This window comes from Guillardia theta, assembly GCF_000315625.1.
Source record: "Guillardia theta CCMP2712 unplaced genomic scaffold GUITHscaffold_7, whole genome shotgun sequence".
In the NCBI taxonomy this organism is placed as follows: domain Eukaryota; class Cryptophyceae; order Pyrenomonadales; family Geminigeraceae; genus Guillardia; species Guillardia theta.
This window is the reverse complement of record NW_005434667.1, coordinates 344,145-359,785: the sequence shown is the minus strand read 5'-3', so window position 1 is coordinate 359,785 and position 15,641 is coordinate 344,145. Positions and strand designations below refer to the sequence as shown.

General features: G+C 57.8%; 3 protein-coding genes across 3 annotated transcripts; 2 read left to right on the top strand and 1 right to left on the bottom strand.

The window, feature by feature from the left end:
* Positions 1-312: 312 nt before the first annotated feature.
* Positions 313-11,123, top strand: GUITHDRAFT_133289 (hypothetical protein; the record flags this gene model as incomplete). The annotated part of the gene is made up of 28 exons (XM_005839790.1): positions 313-1,102; positions 1,147-1,264; positions 1,309-2,290; positions 2,315-2,440; positions 2,555-2,674; positions 2,825-3,356; positions 3,520-4,469; positions 4,632-4,688; positions 4,736-6,260; positions 6,446-6,540; positions 6,589-6,655; positions 6,951-7,008; positions 7,054-7,126; positions 7,285-7,568; positions 7,747-7,981; positions 8,019-8,141; positions 8,203-8,266; positions 8,510-8,601; positions 8,655-8,766; positions 8,924-8,979; positions 9,281-9,427; positions 9,458-9,506; positions 9,694-9,779; positions 9,946-9,991; positions 10,105-10,148; positions 10,234-10,375; positions 10,410-10,957; positions 11,019-11,123. The coding sequence occupies 28 exons, from the start codon at positions 313-315 to the stop codon at positions 11,121-11,123; spliced, it is 7,626 nt and encodes a 2,541-aa protein (XP_005839847.1).
* A 57-nt stretch (positions 11,124-11,180) lies between these two features.
* On the bottom strand, positions 11,181-12,087 carry GUITHDRAFT_101319 (hypothetical protein; the record flags this gene model as incomplete). Its single annotated transcript, XM_005839789.1, has 6 exons — positions 11,181-11,283; positions 11,341-11,451; positions 11,625-11,665; positions 11,714-11,755; positions 11,957-12,007; positions 12,049-12,087. 6 exons carry the CDS (start codon positions 12,085-12,087, stop codon positions 11,181-11,183), a joined length of 387 nt encoding a protein of 128 aa, XP_005839846.1.
* A 1,090-nt stretch (positions 12,088-13,177) lies between these two features.
* On the top strand, positions 13,178-14,792 carry GUITHDRAFT_133288 (hypothetical protein; the record flags this gene model as incomplete). Its single annotated transcript, XM_005839788.1, has 2 exons — positions 13,178-14,614; positions 14,655-14,792. 2 exons carry the CDS (start codon positions 13,178-13,180, stop codon positions 14,790-14,792), a joined length of 1,575 nt encoding a protein of 524 aa, XP_005839845.1.
* Positions 14,793-15,641: the final 849 nt, after the last annotated feature.

Sequence of the window (15,641 nt, the reverse complement as noted above, 5' to 3'; positions counted from 1 at the left end):
CGTAAGAATAAAATGGCGATCCGGTATGGCGATCCCCTCCCCTCCCCTCCCCTCCCCCCCCCCCTTCCCCTCGTCGTCCTTCCCCTCTCGCTACCTGACCTGATCCCACTCTTCTCTTCTCACTGCTCTCCTCTCTTATTTTCTATCACATCCCTCCCCAGTCCCCGCTCCCCTCCCTCTTCCAGTGATCTCCCTAACTCGGAGCTGGACTCACTCGTCCACCTCCTTCCTTCTGTGTTCCTCCGGCTTCTGCTGATGATCTCCTGACCTTCTGCTTTCAGATCGACGCCAGTCTGATCGTTGACCAGCGACATGGAGGATGCTGCTCTAGACGAGCTAGCAGAATCTCTCTCCTCTCTGCGAACGGAGGTGGATTGGAAGAGCAAGTTGGCACATTGCGAGCAGGTTGCAACGCAGCTGCTCAGTCTCCCTCCTCGACATGAAAGTCACTTCGATCGCCTGCTTGCGACAACCATCAACTACCTTCTGCTTGCCCAAGGGGCAGTGGATGTCTCAGTGAAGTTGCACGCTGAAGACGTTTTGCTCCGTGTGGTCAGGGCCGTTCCAAGCTCCAGTCGCCCGCGCCTTCTCGACGTCTTCCTCAAGGCGTTTCGTCTTCGCTTTCCTCGCTCTCGCTGCCTTGCCCTCCACTGGCTCTCAGTCCTCTTGCCCTCCCACATCAAGCACGCGTCAGCCCTGTCGTTTGTGAACCAGCGACTGGCCCTTGTGCTTGAGACGCTGGCAGGAGAGGAGGAAGATGAGGTACATGCGGCGCTAGACAGTGCGCTGAGGAGGGTGCTGCCAGCCTTGGGGCGCTACTTCAAGTGTCAGACCCTCCTGTCCATTCAGAATCAGCTCCTGCCAAAGCTGCTCTCAGGCTCTGACGCGCGGGCCCGCAGCATCGCCTCCTCCTTGTGCAGCATCTGCTCGGCTCATCGCAACTTCTTGTCGTACGTGGACGACAAGTCGGGCGGGGAGGGCAGCATGCGGCATGTGGACGAGATCCTGTCGGACCGAGTGATCGAGTGGCTGCTGCACTTCCTGCACGTGGACGAGGACCCGGAAGGCTACCTGAGCTCAGCTGTCTGCGAGTCCGTGGCAGGTGAGCAGGAGGCTCAGAGGCGTCTGAATCTCACCAAGTCGCAGAGTGCGGGGAGGAGGCGTTGCTAGGAAGCTTGATCGGCATCACCCGCTTGCTCGATGCGCCGCTGCCGAGCAGCACCCTTGCTCGCTTCCGGTCGAGCTTATCCCTCCTCTCCCTCAGGTTCCCTCGCTCTCTCCCGCCCTCCCGCCCTCACCTCCTCGCAGGTTTTCTCATCCCTCCATTCAAGACTCCCGCATCTGCTCGGCAGCTCTGACGCTCCTGGAGAAGCTGCTCGAGCGAGCTTGGCCAACGACTGACGCGCACGAAGAGGAGAAGCTGCTTGCTGTAAGCATGGCGCGACTCCTCCTCGTTGCTCAGGCCAAGGAGGCCAAGACAGCGCACAAGGCAGCTGCTCTCAGATGCCTTGCGCGATCCGTGAGGTGCTGGGCCCTCGGGGAGGAGGAGGAGGAGGAGGCACGAGGACACGGTCGAGCCCTCGTTGACTTCGCCCTGCAATGTGCTGATGTCGACAACGACCCCACGATTCGCAGTGAAGCAGCGACGCTGATCTCCTCCTTGGTCTGCTCCAAGCTCCGGCACAAGAGCTCAAGCAAAGACGAGCAGGGGGGGATTGGGGACGGAAAGAAGGAGGAGGAAGAGGAAGAGGAAGAGGAAGAGGAAGAGGGGGAATGCGAGGAAGGAAGATTTATGTTGAACAGTCGTTTGCAGTCATCACTCGATCTAGAGATCAGGCTGATATTGAGGTTGGAAGAGATGAGCGGTGAGAGCATTCAGAGCGTCAAGAAGAACGCGATCGAGGGGATGGGGGAAATACTGCTGGTCACGAGCTTGTATCCGAGCTTCTCGTTCCTGTCTCTCAGAATTCTCGTCTTCTTCTTCCAAGTTCGCCCTCATTCTCTCCCCGACAACTACTGGGGGGTCACGGTCAGCATGCTCTCCCTCCTCTCCTCTGTCGACTGGGCTGGCATCGGGATGATGGCGGCAAGGAAAGGTGGCAAGGCAGCCCTGCAGCTGCAGCAGGCGGCGCTTGACTTCATTCTCGCAAGCTTGCGGCACTCGTCGAGCAAGGTCATCACGGCAGCTCAGAGCTCCCTCCTCCTCTTCCTTCAGCAAGCCTCCTCCTTCTACGGCGACCGGGCAATGCCTGCCTGGGGAGGCAGCTTGGCGGGCACGTGCGAGGAGCAGGTGATCCTGGACCGCATGCTCCAGGCGCGAGGAATGAAGATGAGGGTCCTCAGTCGCAATGGAGGTCACGTCCTGCGCCTCCTCGCCGACCTCATCGTCTCCTCCTCTGATCGCAAGCTTCTCCTCACCATGGTCAGCACCTTCCGCAAGGTCTGTGAGCATCTCGTGAAGCCCTGTGGGGAGGAGGAGGAGGCGAGCAGCTCCGTGTCAAGCTTGAGGATGGTTGCAAGTGTGCATACATGCGGCCTCTTGCCGTTCCTGCAGGACAAGGTGACTTCCTCGCCCCTCTGCGCTGACTTCTCCTTCCACGGTGAGTTTTTCCGCCTCCTCTCGCTGCCTGCCAAGCAGCACGTACGAGGCCTGGGCGAGAGCTTCTGGATGCAGGTCCTCTTGTGAACCTCGGCCTCCGTCCTTCTTTCCTCCCTTCGCCTCCTCCCCTCGCCTCCTCCCTTCGCCTCCTCCCCTCGCCTCCTCCCCTCGCCTCCTCTCGTCTCTTCTTCGCTTCTCTCTCGAGGTTGTTTGAATTTTCATCAGGCGATTGATCATCTTCGCATGCTCATGAATCTCTTCCGCCTCTGCGAGGCCCCAGCTGTCTCCCCGACGCTCTCCGGCTGGTATGGAGAGCTGTTCGCCAAGATGCAGCAGGCCAAGAAGGAGGACGCGCAGGTGTTGACGTACCACGACGAGCAGAGCAGAGGAGGCAGCGGGAGGGGGGAGGAAGCCTTCTCCTTCTCTCACCTCGAAGGATCCTTCCTTGACGCCCTCCTCCTCGTGCTCTCTGCGAGCGACGAGTCGACCGGCAGGCTCTTCATGCAAGACGTCTGCACGTTCCTCAAGACCAGCAGGCCACGCTTCTCCTCCTCCTACCTGCGGCTGCTCCGTCACCTCGTCCTCTCACTCTCCTCCTCCCGCGAGTATCCTGGGGCTCTGCTAGAGGGCATCAGAAGCTCCGTCAAGGTTATGGCAGAGGATGCCATGATGAGGACGAGCGACATACAGGGAGACGAGGAGCAGGAGGAGGCAGCTGCCCTCCTCTCCTCCCTCATCTCCTCTGGCTGGAACTTTCGTGCTCTCGTCGGCTTCGAGCGCTATCTCGCTGGCAAGTCGCTCCTTTTCTCCTCTCCTCCTCTACTTTTCTCCGCCTCCATCTCCTCCTCCTCTCTTCCTCCTCAAAGATCCTTCCTCGCATCCTCCTTTGTCTGCTTCCCCTCTTCCTGACGCTTGTACAGATCTCATCTCGAAGCTCAAGATGCCCTCGCTCCTTCCTTCCTCCCCTCGGCTCTTCTCCTTCTACTTCCACATCCTCGGCTCTTCCGTCCTCCTCGACCTCTCGGCTGGCTCAGAGCCCCTCGTCTCCCTCCAGCAGAGCCTCAGCCTCTTCTTCGAGGCTCGTCGGCTACCGGGCGGGCATGTCAACCTCCTCCTTCTCTTTCGCTTCTCCGTTCGCCTCCTCGCCGCTCAGCGTCAGCACGAAGCGCGAGAGATGTCAGTACAGGTTTCCTTCCTCAAGTCCCTGCTCGACGTCGTGATGGGATCTCTGGGCGAGGGCTCTGGGCAAGCAGGAGGAGGAGGAGGAGCAGCAGGGGAGCATGTTCAGCAGTCCCTTGAGACGTTGGAGGGAGTGGTCATGGAGCTGCAGGTCAGCCTGCCGGAAGTGAGCAGGAGGGCGCTGCTGGAGCGCATTCAGAGTGTGGCGGTGCCCTTCCTCCTCAGCAGGCAGTGGCGACCAGTCCAGGAGGTGGAGGCTGCCCGCAGACTCGTCGCCCTCTGCCGGGTAGGAGAGCTGGCGGCGAAGGAGCTCTGCCGATGGGCCGTGGAAGCAGTTGAGCTTCGGACAGGAGGAGAAAGAAAGGCGAAGGAGGAAGCTGAGGAGAAGGAGGAGGAGAGCTTGTGCAGGAGTGTGAGAGGGGCTGGCAGTTGGTTGCGGCTCTTGAGTTCGTTACATGCGGAGGAGATGGGGAAGAGCTGCTTGGAGGAGGTGGCGAGAGCTGTGAAGCAGCTGCTGGAGGGCGTCCATCAGCTGCTGCTGCTGCTGCATGGAGGTGCAGGGGAAGAAGGCAGGGAGGTGGAGGAATGTCTCCTGTACGGCATCCAGACGCTCTTTTCCCTCCTCTGCCCGATGGTCGAGTCGCAGAAATTCCTCAGGGATCGATATGACGTCCTCTACGTGCTGCTCCAGGTGCTGCCTGCTGCTGTCCTCACATGCACTTGCTCCTCCTTCTACTCCTTTTCTTCCCTTCTCCCCTCCCCTCCTCCTCCTCTCTTCTCCTTTCCTCCTCTCTTTTCCTTTCTTGCTCTGCCCTGTCCTCGGCTTCTTCTTCCTTCCTCAAGTCTTCTTCAGAGGCATCTCAACGGTCTCAGCATCGATGTGCTCGAGGTTGTCGCTGCGTGTGTGCGGGTACGTCAGGCTTGATCGTCTCCTCTCTTCGCTCATAAGCCTCGCAGCCGCTGTTCTCTTCCTTCCTCTCCAACACTCTTCCCCTCCTCCTCTCCGACAAGGTTCCTGCAAGCTTCGTCTTCTCCTCCTCTCTTGTTTGCCTCCTCCTTTCACTGCCTCCCCCCGCTCTTCCTCGTCTCTCCTCGGACTCCTGGAGTCGCGTCGTCAAGAAGTTTCTCCTCCTCACCTCTGGCTGCGCGATCTTGGCGAGCCGCATGACATCTCAGCTGGGCAAAGAGCTGGCGACGAGCATCGACAGGGAGAGGACTCGCTTCCTTCTGCGCCTTCCGACTCACCCGCTCGCTGCTCGCGTGTGGGCGCACGTGAACCTCTGCGACGGCTGCTCAGCTGGGATCCTCCTGGAGCTGAAGGCGAGGTGGAGGAAGGAGGAGAGGAGAGGGAAGGGGATGTGGAGGGGGCTCGGGGAGAAGAGCCGAGACCTCACGGTGCTGGGGCAGCTCGCGGTGTCAGAGGAAGTAGTGCGAGCCGTCTTCCAGCGGTACATGGCGCCGGATGCGACCTGCTTGGAGCTGCGAGGAACAGCGAGCATGAAGCTCAGGGGCCTGCGAGCCAAGCTGGAGAAGCGAAGTTACGGTCTGCTGGACAAGGAGGAGGAGGAAGAGGAGAAAGAGGGTGAGAAAAGAGAGGCGAAGAAGAGGGTGTGCTACTTCATGCCAATCAGCAGCAAGCGATGCAAGCACCTGTGTCGACTGATCACAGATCTGCTGGAGGCGAGCAGCGGGGAGGGGCCGGCAGGGGAGCCGAGCACGAGGAGCTCGCTGTCGTCCTCCCTCGTCGGCCTCCTGTCGGCAGCTGAGGGGCAGGAGGCAGCAGCGCGCGACTCGTTCCTGCACCGGGAAGGCTCGGTGCTGCTAGCAGAGTCGATGATGTCGTGGGGAGAGCAGAGCAAGCAAGAAGTGGAAGGGGCTGAGGGTGAGCTGGTGAAGTTGATCGACAAGATCGTTGCAGGAGAGGAGGAGGAGGAGGAGAAGCGGATCAAGGAAGATGCTCTAGAGCACATGCTGTGGCTAATCGGAGCGGCGAGCGAAATGCTGTTGAGCTGTGAGATTGCAGGAGGAGGAGCAGGAGGAGGAGCAGGAGGAGGAGGGAGCTTGATGTGGGAGCGAGACGAGCTTGTCCGTGTCCTCGTTCACGATCGTCTGCTCCAAGAAGGAGCAGCGAAGACGCTCAACCTCCGCCTCCTCGCCTCTCTACTTGATAGATTACTCCAGCTCGGTCTCAGCACGAGGATGCAAGGGAGGAGGCAAAGTTCAGCTGTGACCCAGCAGCCGGTGCTTGACAGGCTGAGAGCGACGCTGATTGTCCTGCTCGAGCTCGACGGAACGTCGATGGCTCGTGATGGGAGGGAGGAGACGAGGACGAAGCTCATGCGCTACTGCGAGGCTGAACTTCTCCTCCTCTCCTCCTCCTCCCTCCCTGCTGCCTCCGCTCTCGCCATCCTTCACCTTAGCTCCACCTGTACGAGAGGAGGAGAGTCCTCACCTGTCGTTTATCTTCTTTCTAGGCCTCAAAGTCGCTCCTGCTCCTGTGCCAGGCCCTGGACGCTCGTCCTTGTCCATACAAGGTTCAGCTTCCTCCCTCCTCCCTCTTCCATTCCTCTTCTCTTAATCCTTCCTCTTCCTCTCCCTCGCACCCCCTCCATCTCCTTGCTCGTGTATAATTCGATCTTGCATCAACCCTTACGTTCATCGTTGCAGGATTGAGCGCCAGCATAGCAAAGACGCTGCCTCACCTCCTTCGACGCATCGCCATGCTCGATGCGTCAGCTGACAGGAAGTTGGAGGAGCTGCAGGTGGTTAGGAGGAGGAGCAGGAAGGGATGAGAGCTGACTCTGCTGGAGGGGACGTGGAGGGTGAACGAAAAGGACGCAGCATGCGCGAGTAAGGAGAGTATGCTCGGCATCTTCGGTATGAGAACACAGGAGGAGGAGGAGGAGGAGGAGGAGAAGCGTGAAGAAGACAAAGGGGAAGCAGCAGCAGCAGCAGCAGCAGCAGCAGCAGCAGCAGCAGCAGCAGCAGCAGCAGCAGCAGCAGCAGCAGCAGCAGCAGCAGCAGCAGCAGCAGCAGCAGCAGCAGCAGCAGCAGCAGCAGCAGCAGCAGCAGCAGCAGCAGCAGCAGCGTGATAATTCTTGTTGTTGTCCAGCAGCTGGCGGCCGGTGGATCCGTAAGGGATCCCATGGCAGAGGTTGTCTGGGTCGAGCAGCAGTCCAGCTGAGGGAGGCCGTCCTGTCAAACCTTTCGATGAGTCAGCTGGACGGCAGGTGGGCAGTTTCATCTTGTATATGAGGAGCTAAACAGCATTTCAGCTCGCTGCCCTCCAACCGCAGCCGCGAACACATGACGTGGAAGAGCAAAAGAGATCTTGAGGCAGTATGGAAGGTGTGCTTCTCCCCTCCCCTCCCCTCCTCTCCTCTCCTCTCCTCTCCCCTTTTCTCTCCTCACCTCACCTCTCCTCTCCTCTCCTCTCCTCATCATCCCATCTCCGTCTCTCTCTGTTCCCCGCTCCCTCCCCCCTCTCATCGCTGATTTTGCTGCAGTCTGTCGTGATGGCTCTCGATCCTTTTCTCCTCCGCACCAACCTCATCTCCCCGCTCAAGATTCCCAAACCTCCTTCTGCGGGAGGGGAGGAGCAGGACGAGCAGGACGAGCAGGACGAGCAGGAGGAGCAGGAGGAGCAGGAGCAGTTTGATGCTGAATGGGCTGAGGAGCAAGAGAGAATGTTTCACCTGCTGTTGGACGTCTGTTTCGTCAAGTCTCCTTTCGCTCCTCATGCTTCCTCGCAGATTCTCTTCCAAAAGAGCCTTCCTCTTCACTTCCTGCGGTACCCGCTCGGCTGCTCAGCTGACGGCAGGCAAGTGCACGAAGGGAACAGAGAGAGAGAGAGAGAGAGAGAGAGAGAGAAGAGGAGGGGATCAGGCAGGAGGAAGCGAAGTTAAGATTAGAGGGACAAACAGGAAGCAGAAGGCGAAAAGTTTGTTTGCTCTTGACGGCTCTGTCAGGGAGCCGCTACCTTGGCTCTCTTCCTCAAGGGGGGTGGAGCTGCTGGAGCAGCAGAGGAAGCTTCATCGCAGCTATTTGGAGCATGTTGGCCACTCGCCTGGTCTCTACTCCCCTTACACGTGGGCAGGTCTCGCGGGGCAGCTGGGCAGGAAGCAATGGCCTCAGCGCGAGGAGGGCAAGGAAGGAGGAGGAGCGAGTGTACGCGCTGGAGGAGGAGGAGGAAAGTTGGGGCAAGTGAGCGCTGAAGGGTGTGCTTGTGTCTGACGAGCAGTCAGGGGACGAACTCAGAAGCGAAAGAAGAGAGGAGGAGGAAGAGGGCGAGGAACAGGAGGGATCAGAAAAGCAGGAGAAGGGTGGATATGAAGGGGTGACAAGAAAAGATCTCGAGCAGAAGGTTTGCAACTAGTTTGAGGAGGAGAAGGAGGAGGAGGAGGAGGAGGCTCAACTCGTTGCAGGCAATGTCTCTCTTCCTCCCTCTCTACAACTGCCTGGCTGGTGATGAGGATGTGTTCGGAAGCGGTGAACTACCTCTCCTCTCCTACTGCCTCCTCTACCCCCCCCCCCCCCCCCCCCCACTGCGTCGCCTACTGCTACCCCTAGCGTCGTTTCCCTCCTTGTCCACCTGCTGCTTTCAATCCTCTTTTGCCTTTTCTTCGCCTGTTCTTCTCTCCCCTCCTCTCTCCTCTCGCCTCTCTCCTCCCTTCTCCTATTTCTTGCTCCTTCCCTCCTCTCTCTCTTCATTGACCTCACATGCTCTTCAAGGCTACCTTCGCATTCGGCGCATGGCCTTGCGGTTGCTGGGTCAGCTGCTGCTGTTGGTGGAAGAGGCAGCAGCGAGCGAGTGGGTTCTGAACGTGAGGAGCAGCACAAGTAGCAGCGCCAGCGTCTCCTCCTCACGCTCCTCCAGGTCTACCTCCGCGCTTATGCCATCGGCTGGACGGAAAGCGACTCTCTCGCTCACGCGTGGATCGTTCAAGGCATGGCAGCGGCAGCAGCAGCAGCGGGTCCTGTTCTTGCGGGTAGAACATTCGCAATCTCCTCGATCCCTCGCTCTCCTGTCCTCCTCAATCCTTCTCCTCCCCCTCAACTGTTTGGCTTCATTGCAGCTTCTCCTTTTCTCTGTGTGCTTCGAACCTATCTTTGTTTTCTCTTCTCCATCATCTGAGGATTGCAAAGCTCGTCACGCTGCGACGCTGCTCAAAGTCTTGAAGGATGCGATCCTGTCTGAGCAGGTGAGCACGAATGGAGGAGCAGGAGGAGCAGGAGGAGCAGGAGGAGGAGGAGGAGGAGGGGGGGGGTCTGCAAGTGACAGCAGGAGCAGGCGTGTGTGCGGCAAGCAGCCTACGTGGCTGTTCGGATCTGCTTGGAGGGGAGGAGAAAGACGTCTGACTCCCTCCGCAACATTCTCCAGCCTCTCCTTCCTCTCATCGGTAGCTCCTTCCTATGACCTCCTACGACCTCCTATGACCTCAATTCTTCCAGCTGGTCATCTTCCTCCTCGCCTCTGCTTGCTTCCTGCCCGCTGGAGCCTAGCTGGACTCGCCGGGTGATCCCTCCCGCTCCTCTCCCGCTGCTGACAGCCCCAGCTCCGTCGCCTCCTCCTCCTCCCTGGGCGTCCGCACGCAGCACACACTCGCATTCCCTTCGAAGCAGCAGCGACTGGTGATGAAGGAGGAGGAGGTGGATGAACGACTCAGCCTGTGCTCGCAGGCCTGGACGCTCGCTGAGAGTCTGATCCTCCTCGGTCCTCTACCATCAGGTGAGCGCAAGCAAGCCGCAAGGAGGCGAGCTGACCCTGCTGCAGCGACCAGGAAGCAGCTCCTCTCAGATGTCATGCAAGGTTCTCCTCCACCTCCCCCTCCGCCACCATCACCGCCACCTCGTCCTTCTTCTCCTCCTCTTCCTGCTCCACCACCACAACCACAACCTCTCTAACGTGTGAGCAGCTGCTGTTGCCGTCGCCTGCTCGCTGGAGTCTCCTGCTCCTCTCGTCCGAACCATCTGCAATATCGTCCAGCGATTGATGATGGCGGTATGAAGAGATCGGAGACTGAGAGAGGATAAGTGCGAGAAAGAAACGAGAGGAAGGAGAGAGGGAGAGGAGGAGGGAGGGAGAAGAGGAGTGAGGGAGAGGAGGAGGGAGGGAGAGGTGCTTAGGGAACGGCTGAAAGAGCTGACATTCCTCATTTTCTTCTCAGGGTTTGTTGGATAACGATCTCCTCAAGCTTGTCGACGCCATCGCTGGTCAGTATGAAAACATTCTTATTCCTCCCTCCTCCTCTCATTCCTCCTTCATCCTTCCCTGCTCCTGCTCCGTCCCCTTTGAATTCTCTTCAGCTGTTGAAATTAATGGTCAGCCTTTAAATGCCCCAACGTCAAACTGCGACTTCTCCTCCTTCCAGTAACTCTCAGTTGAATCTCAGTGCTGCTCCTGATCCTCCTCCTCCTCCTCCTCTTCCTCCTGTTCCCTCCTGCTCTTGCTGCAGGTCGTCGTGACCAGGACGATGGCCGGGTCCCCGCGAGCCATCGACGACCTTCTTCTCAGGACGCGCTCCTCCTGCCCCGTCGAGCTTCGCGTGCTGCATCGCGTCCTCCCGTCGCTTCTCCGCACGTGCCTTCCTCGTGCAGGTCAGAGGCAGCTGGGCTTCTCCTTTCTGACCAGGCGCAGAGGTGGAGCGAAGGCTGCTGGAGGAGATGCTGAGCGAGGTCGAGCGCAAGGAGTTCTGCCGCCTTCACGCCCTCCTGCAGCTCGCATGCCTCATCACCTCCTCCCTCCCGCTCGAGCTGAAGGAGGACGGGAGCAGGAGGGAGGAGCAGGAGGATCTTGGCGACCTCAAAGTCATCATGCAGCTGCTCCGTCTGGCATGCGAGGAGGATTCAAACGCTTCGTTAGGAGCGGGGCGAGGGCAGCAGGAGGCAGGGGAAGGGGGAGGGGGAGGAGGAGGAGGAGGAAGCAGCCGCTATATGCAGAGCCCTGCGTTACTTGCGCTCATGGCGGCAGTGGCAGGGGTGAGCGGGGAGGAGGGTCCGAGAAGGAAGCTACTGGTGTTGAAGAACTCGTTGCTGTCCTCGCAGTGGCTGGAGGAGAAGGTCTGTGACTCGCTGCTGGTCGCTCATGGAGCTTCCTTCTTCTCCTCCCAACGCATCCCTGCCCACGCTGTGGCTGACATGCTGAATCTCGTCATGAGAACGTCGCTCTCCCCCCTCAAGGTCTGTACGTGCTCCTCCTCTCCTGCTCCTCGTCCTCCTCCTCCCTGTGTTTGTCTCCAAGCTTGACGCATCGCTTGGTCAGGCCATGGCTGATCGCGTTCGATCTGATCGAGAGGTCGCATCCTCGCCTCGGGTGGTTGTGACGCCAGGAGGGACAATCCTGTGATGGGCTGCGGCCTCTCCTCCTCCTCCCCTCCTCCCTTCTAGCTCTCCTCCGTCAAGTTCACACGTTCGGCTCGAACCAGACCAGGTGGATCGGGCTGTTTCTCTCGCAGTTCATCTTCTTGCATGGACTGATCGCCGGGCAGCACCCGTCTCGCTCGACTCTGCTGCAACTTCAGCCTCCTTCCTCCCTCCCTCCTCTCTATCTGCCTCTCCCTCACCTACCAGCAGCAGCAGCAGCAGCAGCAGCAGCAGCAGCAGCAGCAGCATACAAGGGCATCATGTATCTCCCGATGGGCTGCGGGTAGAGCTGTTTCACTTCCTCTCTCTGCCTGTCGGTCAGCAGCAGGCGGAAGAGGAGGGAGAGAGACGACCAGCAGGAAGCGAGCTCCAGCAGCAGAAATGTAGTTGTCCGACCTGAAACTACTTCATCTCTGCCTCCTCCCCTCCCCACCAAACCACTCCACGCCCTCCCCTATCCTCTCCTCCTCTTCCCTCTTCTTACAAGTGAATTTCTTGCACTTGCTCCCCTCGCCTCAGGTCTCGCTAGCAGTCAAGTCAGGTTCTCCTCCCCATCACTCTCCACATGCGCACGTGCGCCACGACCAAGTCCGAAATGGCTTGAGCGGCTTCATCCTGCTTCCGCGATGAGACACAAGAGCAAAAGAGGGATGGAAGAGAAAAACAAGACGGGAAGGGAGGGGAGGGGAGGGGAGGGGAGGAGAGAGGAGGAAGAGGAGAAGCCAGGACAGGTGAGATGAGTTGAGGCGAAATGGGAGGAGAGGAGAGGAGAGGAGAGGAGAGGAGAGGAGAGGAGAGGAGCGGAGGCATCAGCACCTTGCACGCGTTCTTGTACGCTCGAATGACCTTGACAAAGGCCTTCTCCTCCTGCTCACGTGAGTGACGAACAAGGTCACAGACGAGCTCACTTGGATCAAAACTTTCATCGCTGAGCAGAGATGCTTCATCCCGACGTCTCCGCACCTTCAGCCCGCCAGTCAGCAACACAATCCTCCCCTCCTCCACTCGCCTGTTTCCTTCCATTTTAAGGTTGATTCCAATCCTCTTCGACACTTTCAAGTCTCTCACCGTCCTCCGAACCACCTGCAGCATGTGAGCGCAGGAGCGGACAGAGCAGGAAAAGCAGGAGGAGCAATGGGAGAGCAGAGGGAGACGGAGGGAGGACGAGACGGTGACTGACATCCAACGCGATCGGAGCAATGCGGACAAAGTCGTCGTCCGAGAGAAGCTTTTCACTGAGAGCAAGAGAGAAGTCCGCCTCAATTCGGTATACAGCAATTTTGCAGGGCAGAGTTTTGTACTACCGTAATCACCCCCAATTTTTCACTACCCCTCTTCGACACTTCTTGTACCCACCACTTGCAGCTCGAGGACCTCCCACCCCCTTTTGCAATCCCTATTTCACCCGTGGTGGATCCCGTTCGTGGTTAACCTACCCTTACCCCCAAAAGTGCCAGTTGATGTGTCGTTTTGAAAAGGGGTACTTGAGTAAATCCACCCCCATATTTCAATCACCCTACCCCTCAATTACCTTATCTGTACCCCCACCCTGAGGTGTACCACCCCCTTAGGGAAGTCTCTATAAAACACCTCGCACAACACTGAGTTAATCCACCACCTACTCCAGCATTGCGCTAACACGGTATCGCCCTCCCCGCCTCCTCCCCGCCTCCTCCCTCCCCGCCTCCTCCCTCCCCGCCTCCCTGTTCCTCTCGTATCCTGACAACTATCCCTCCATCACTTCTACGGCATCTCCCTCTCTGCCCTCCTTTGCTCGCTCCCCCGCCCGAATCCTTTCCTTGCCTCGTACGTTCAGGATCATCCTTCAGTTCCTTGCAACATTGTGCTCAAATATGCACTGCTCCATTCCCCTACCCGTCTGTAATGATCGTTTTGTCTGGATGTAAAGAGGATTCTTGATCCATCTCTCTTCGTTATCTTTCATCATTTCTCCTCGAAATGCTTGTTTTGATCAAATCCCCCTTTGTAGCACGCTTGCGTCCTGACCGAAGTTTTCAACAGAACATAGAACCCAGCATGCAGTCCAGCAGAAAAAGAAGAAGAAGTCATTCTCGCAGCTCTGACCAGCTACGCCTCCCGGGAGGTGAAGTGCCTCATATAGAAGAAGGGGATGACAAGACGGTGATCGTTATTTCTGACATTGAGGACAACGATACAGAAAGGGAGAAAGACGCACTAGAAGAAGAGTTACGACAAAGCAAAGAAAATCTTGAAATCGAAAAAAGTAAAGTCAAGGATCTCGCAATCAAGAGCAATCGACTTGAAGAACAGCTGGCTGAATCCCGACAAAAAGGCCAGGAAGATTTGAAAGAGCAAAAAAGCAAAATGGAGAAACAATGCGCAAAATTCCAAGCAATCCTACATGAAAATCAGCAGGAAATTAACAACCTCAAAGCTAAAGACAACAAAAACATTGATATGCTCAAGAAAGAAATGCAAAAGATGCAAAAGAAGCAGAAGGATGCTGAGCAAGCGCTGCAGAGCCTGAGCGAGAGTCACGAACAGGCATTGAGAGAGATCAAGCAGAGCCACGAGAGCAGTCTACGCGAGGAGGAGGAGAAACGCCAGGCCCTTGAGGAGATAAACAGAACACAGCGAGCGAGCTTAGACGATCTACGCAAGCAGATTGCCAATGGGAAGAGGAAGCAGAAGGATGCTGAGCAAGCGCTGCAGAGCCTGAGCGAGAGTCACGAACAGGCATTGAGAGAGATCAAGCAGAGCCACGAGAGCAGTCTACGCGAGGAGGAGGAGAAACGCCAGGCCCTTGAGGAGATAAACAGAACACAGCGAGCGAGCTTAGACGATCTACGCAAGCAGATTGCCAATGGGAAGAGGAAGCAGAAGGATGCTGAGCAAGCGCTGCAGAGCCTGAGCGAGAGTCACGAACAGGCATTGAGAGAGATCAAGCAGAGCCACGAGAGCAGTCTACGCGAGGAGGAGGAGAAACGCCAGGCCCTTGAGGAGATAAACAGAACACAGCGAGCGAGCTTAGACGATCTACGCAAGCAGATTGCCAATGGGAAGAGGAAGCAGAAGGATGCTGAGCAAGCGCTGCAGAGCCTGAGCGAGAGTCACGAACAGGCATTGAGAGAGATCAAGCAGAGCCACGAGAGCAGTCTACGCGAGGAGGAGGAGAAACGCCAGGCCCTTGAGGAGATAAACAGAACACAGCAAGCGAGCTTGAGCAAGTTGCAAGCGAGTCTTGATAACGAGAAGGAGCAGCGTACCTTTGCCCAGGCTGCACAACAATTGGCAGAGCCTGCTGGCAACAAGTCCTTAGCGTTGTTGGATAGCCTTGAAGCAGAACTCAAGGCAGAAAGAACAAAGCTTGAGGGACTTGAAGATGCCGTCAGGCGCAAAGATTCTGAATTGCAGCGCTTGGAGTCTTTGGCGAGAGGGGAAAGGCAAAGATTTGAGGCAGCGATCCACGCAAAGCAGCAGGAGCTGGAAAAGGTAAAAGAGTTTGGAGCAAGAGCGCTTGTCCCCCTCTCAGCTGAGCCCTTACTGGGTCCCCAAAACGCTGTTGAGACGGGTAGCTGTAGACCTCCCGCAATGCAGGAGCTGGCGAACTTGGAGCGTCGGGGGCATCGCCAACCAGACCAGACTAGACCAGCTTCTGCACCTGCTCTGAACCATCCCACCAAGAAGGCTAGGCTACAAATCCCTGAGAACTGCAAGAGGTGTATATACAACGAAGTTTTCGTGTGCTTCAAGGGCAAGCCTGGGAAGGAGATTCATCCCGACTACCTAGATAAGCTGGCGTACGACGATGCATTCTGCGTCAACAAGAACCTGTGCGTGCTCTGCGACGGAGTTGGTGAGGGAGGCCCGTGGTCGGGGAAGCTTGCGAGAAGCCTTGTGTTGGAGATGGCGAAGCCTCTGCTCGAGGTTGAGCTTGAAGATCTTTTGCAGAAGCTGGACTATTCCCTGGAGAAGCTGAGGAGGGAGCGACTGTTTGATAATGATCACGTGGGAGCAAGGCGACCGTCATCCACGGTGGTGGCACTTGCGCTCGAGCCGATGGGAGAGACCAAAGGGATACAGATTCAGGCTCTAGAGCTGGGCGACAGCCAGTGGGCGTTGCTGAGCGTTGACGTTGACAGGAACTGGTGAGGGAGAGCGGGTGATGTCGAGAGGGCGATTTCCGCATGACGTTTTTTTTTTAACAGGGTGGGATGCAGTTACTTGTCCCCCCCTCGATATCACAGCCCTCGGGACGTGGACGGCGCGGAGCCTCCTTACCAGGCAGGGCTGGACAGAGCTCACATGGGACAGTACAGGGTGAAGAAGGGCGACATTCTGAGGCGGATCGCTGCAAAAGCAGGCGACGTTGTCGTTGCAGGAAGCGACGGGTTCTGGGAGAACCTTTGCTCGGACAAGGGAAGGAGAGCGAGGGCGTTGGAGGAAATGTCTCACAAGGCTCTCCAAGAGTTGAATCGCGAGTTTCCGGAGTTGAGGACGGGCAAATGGAACGACGCGT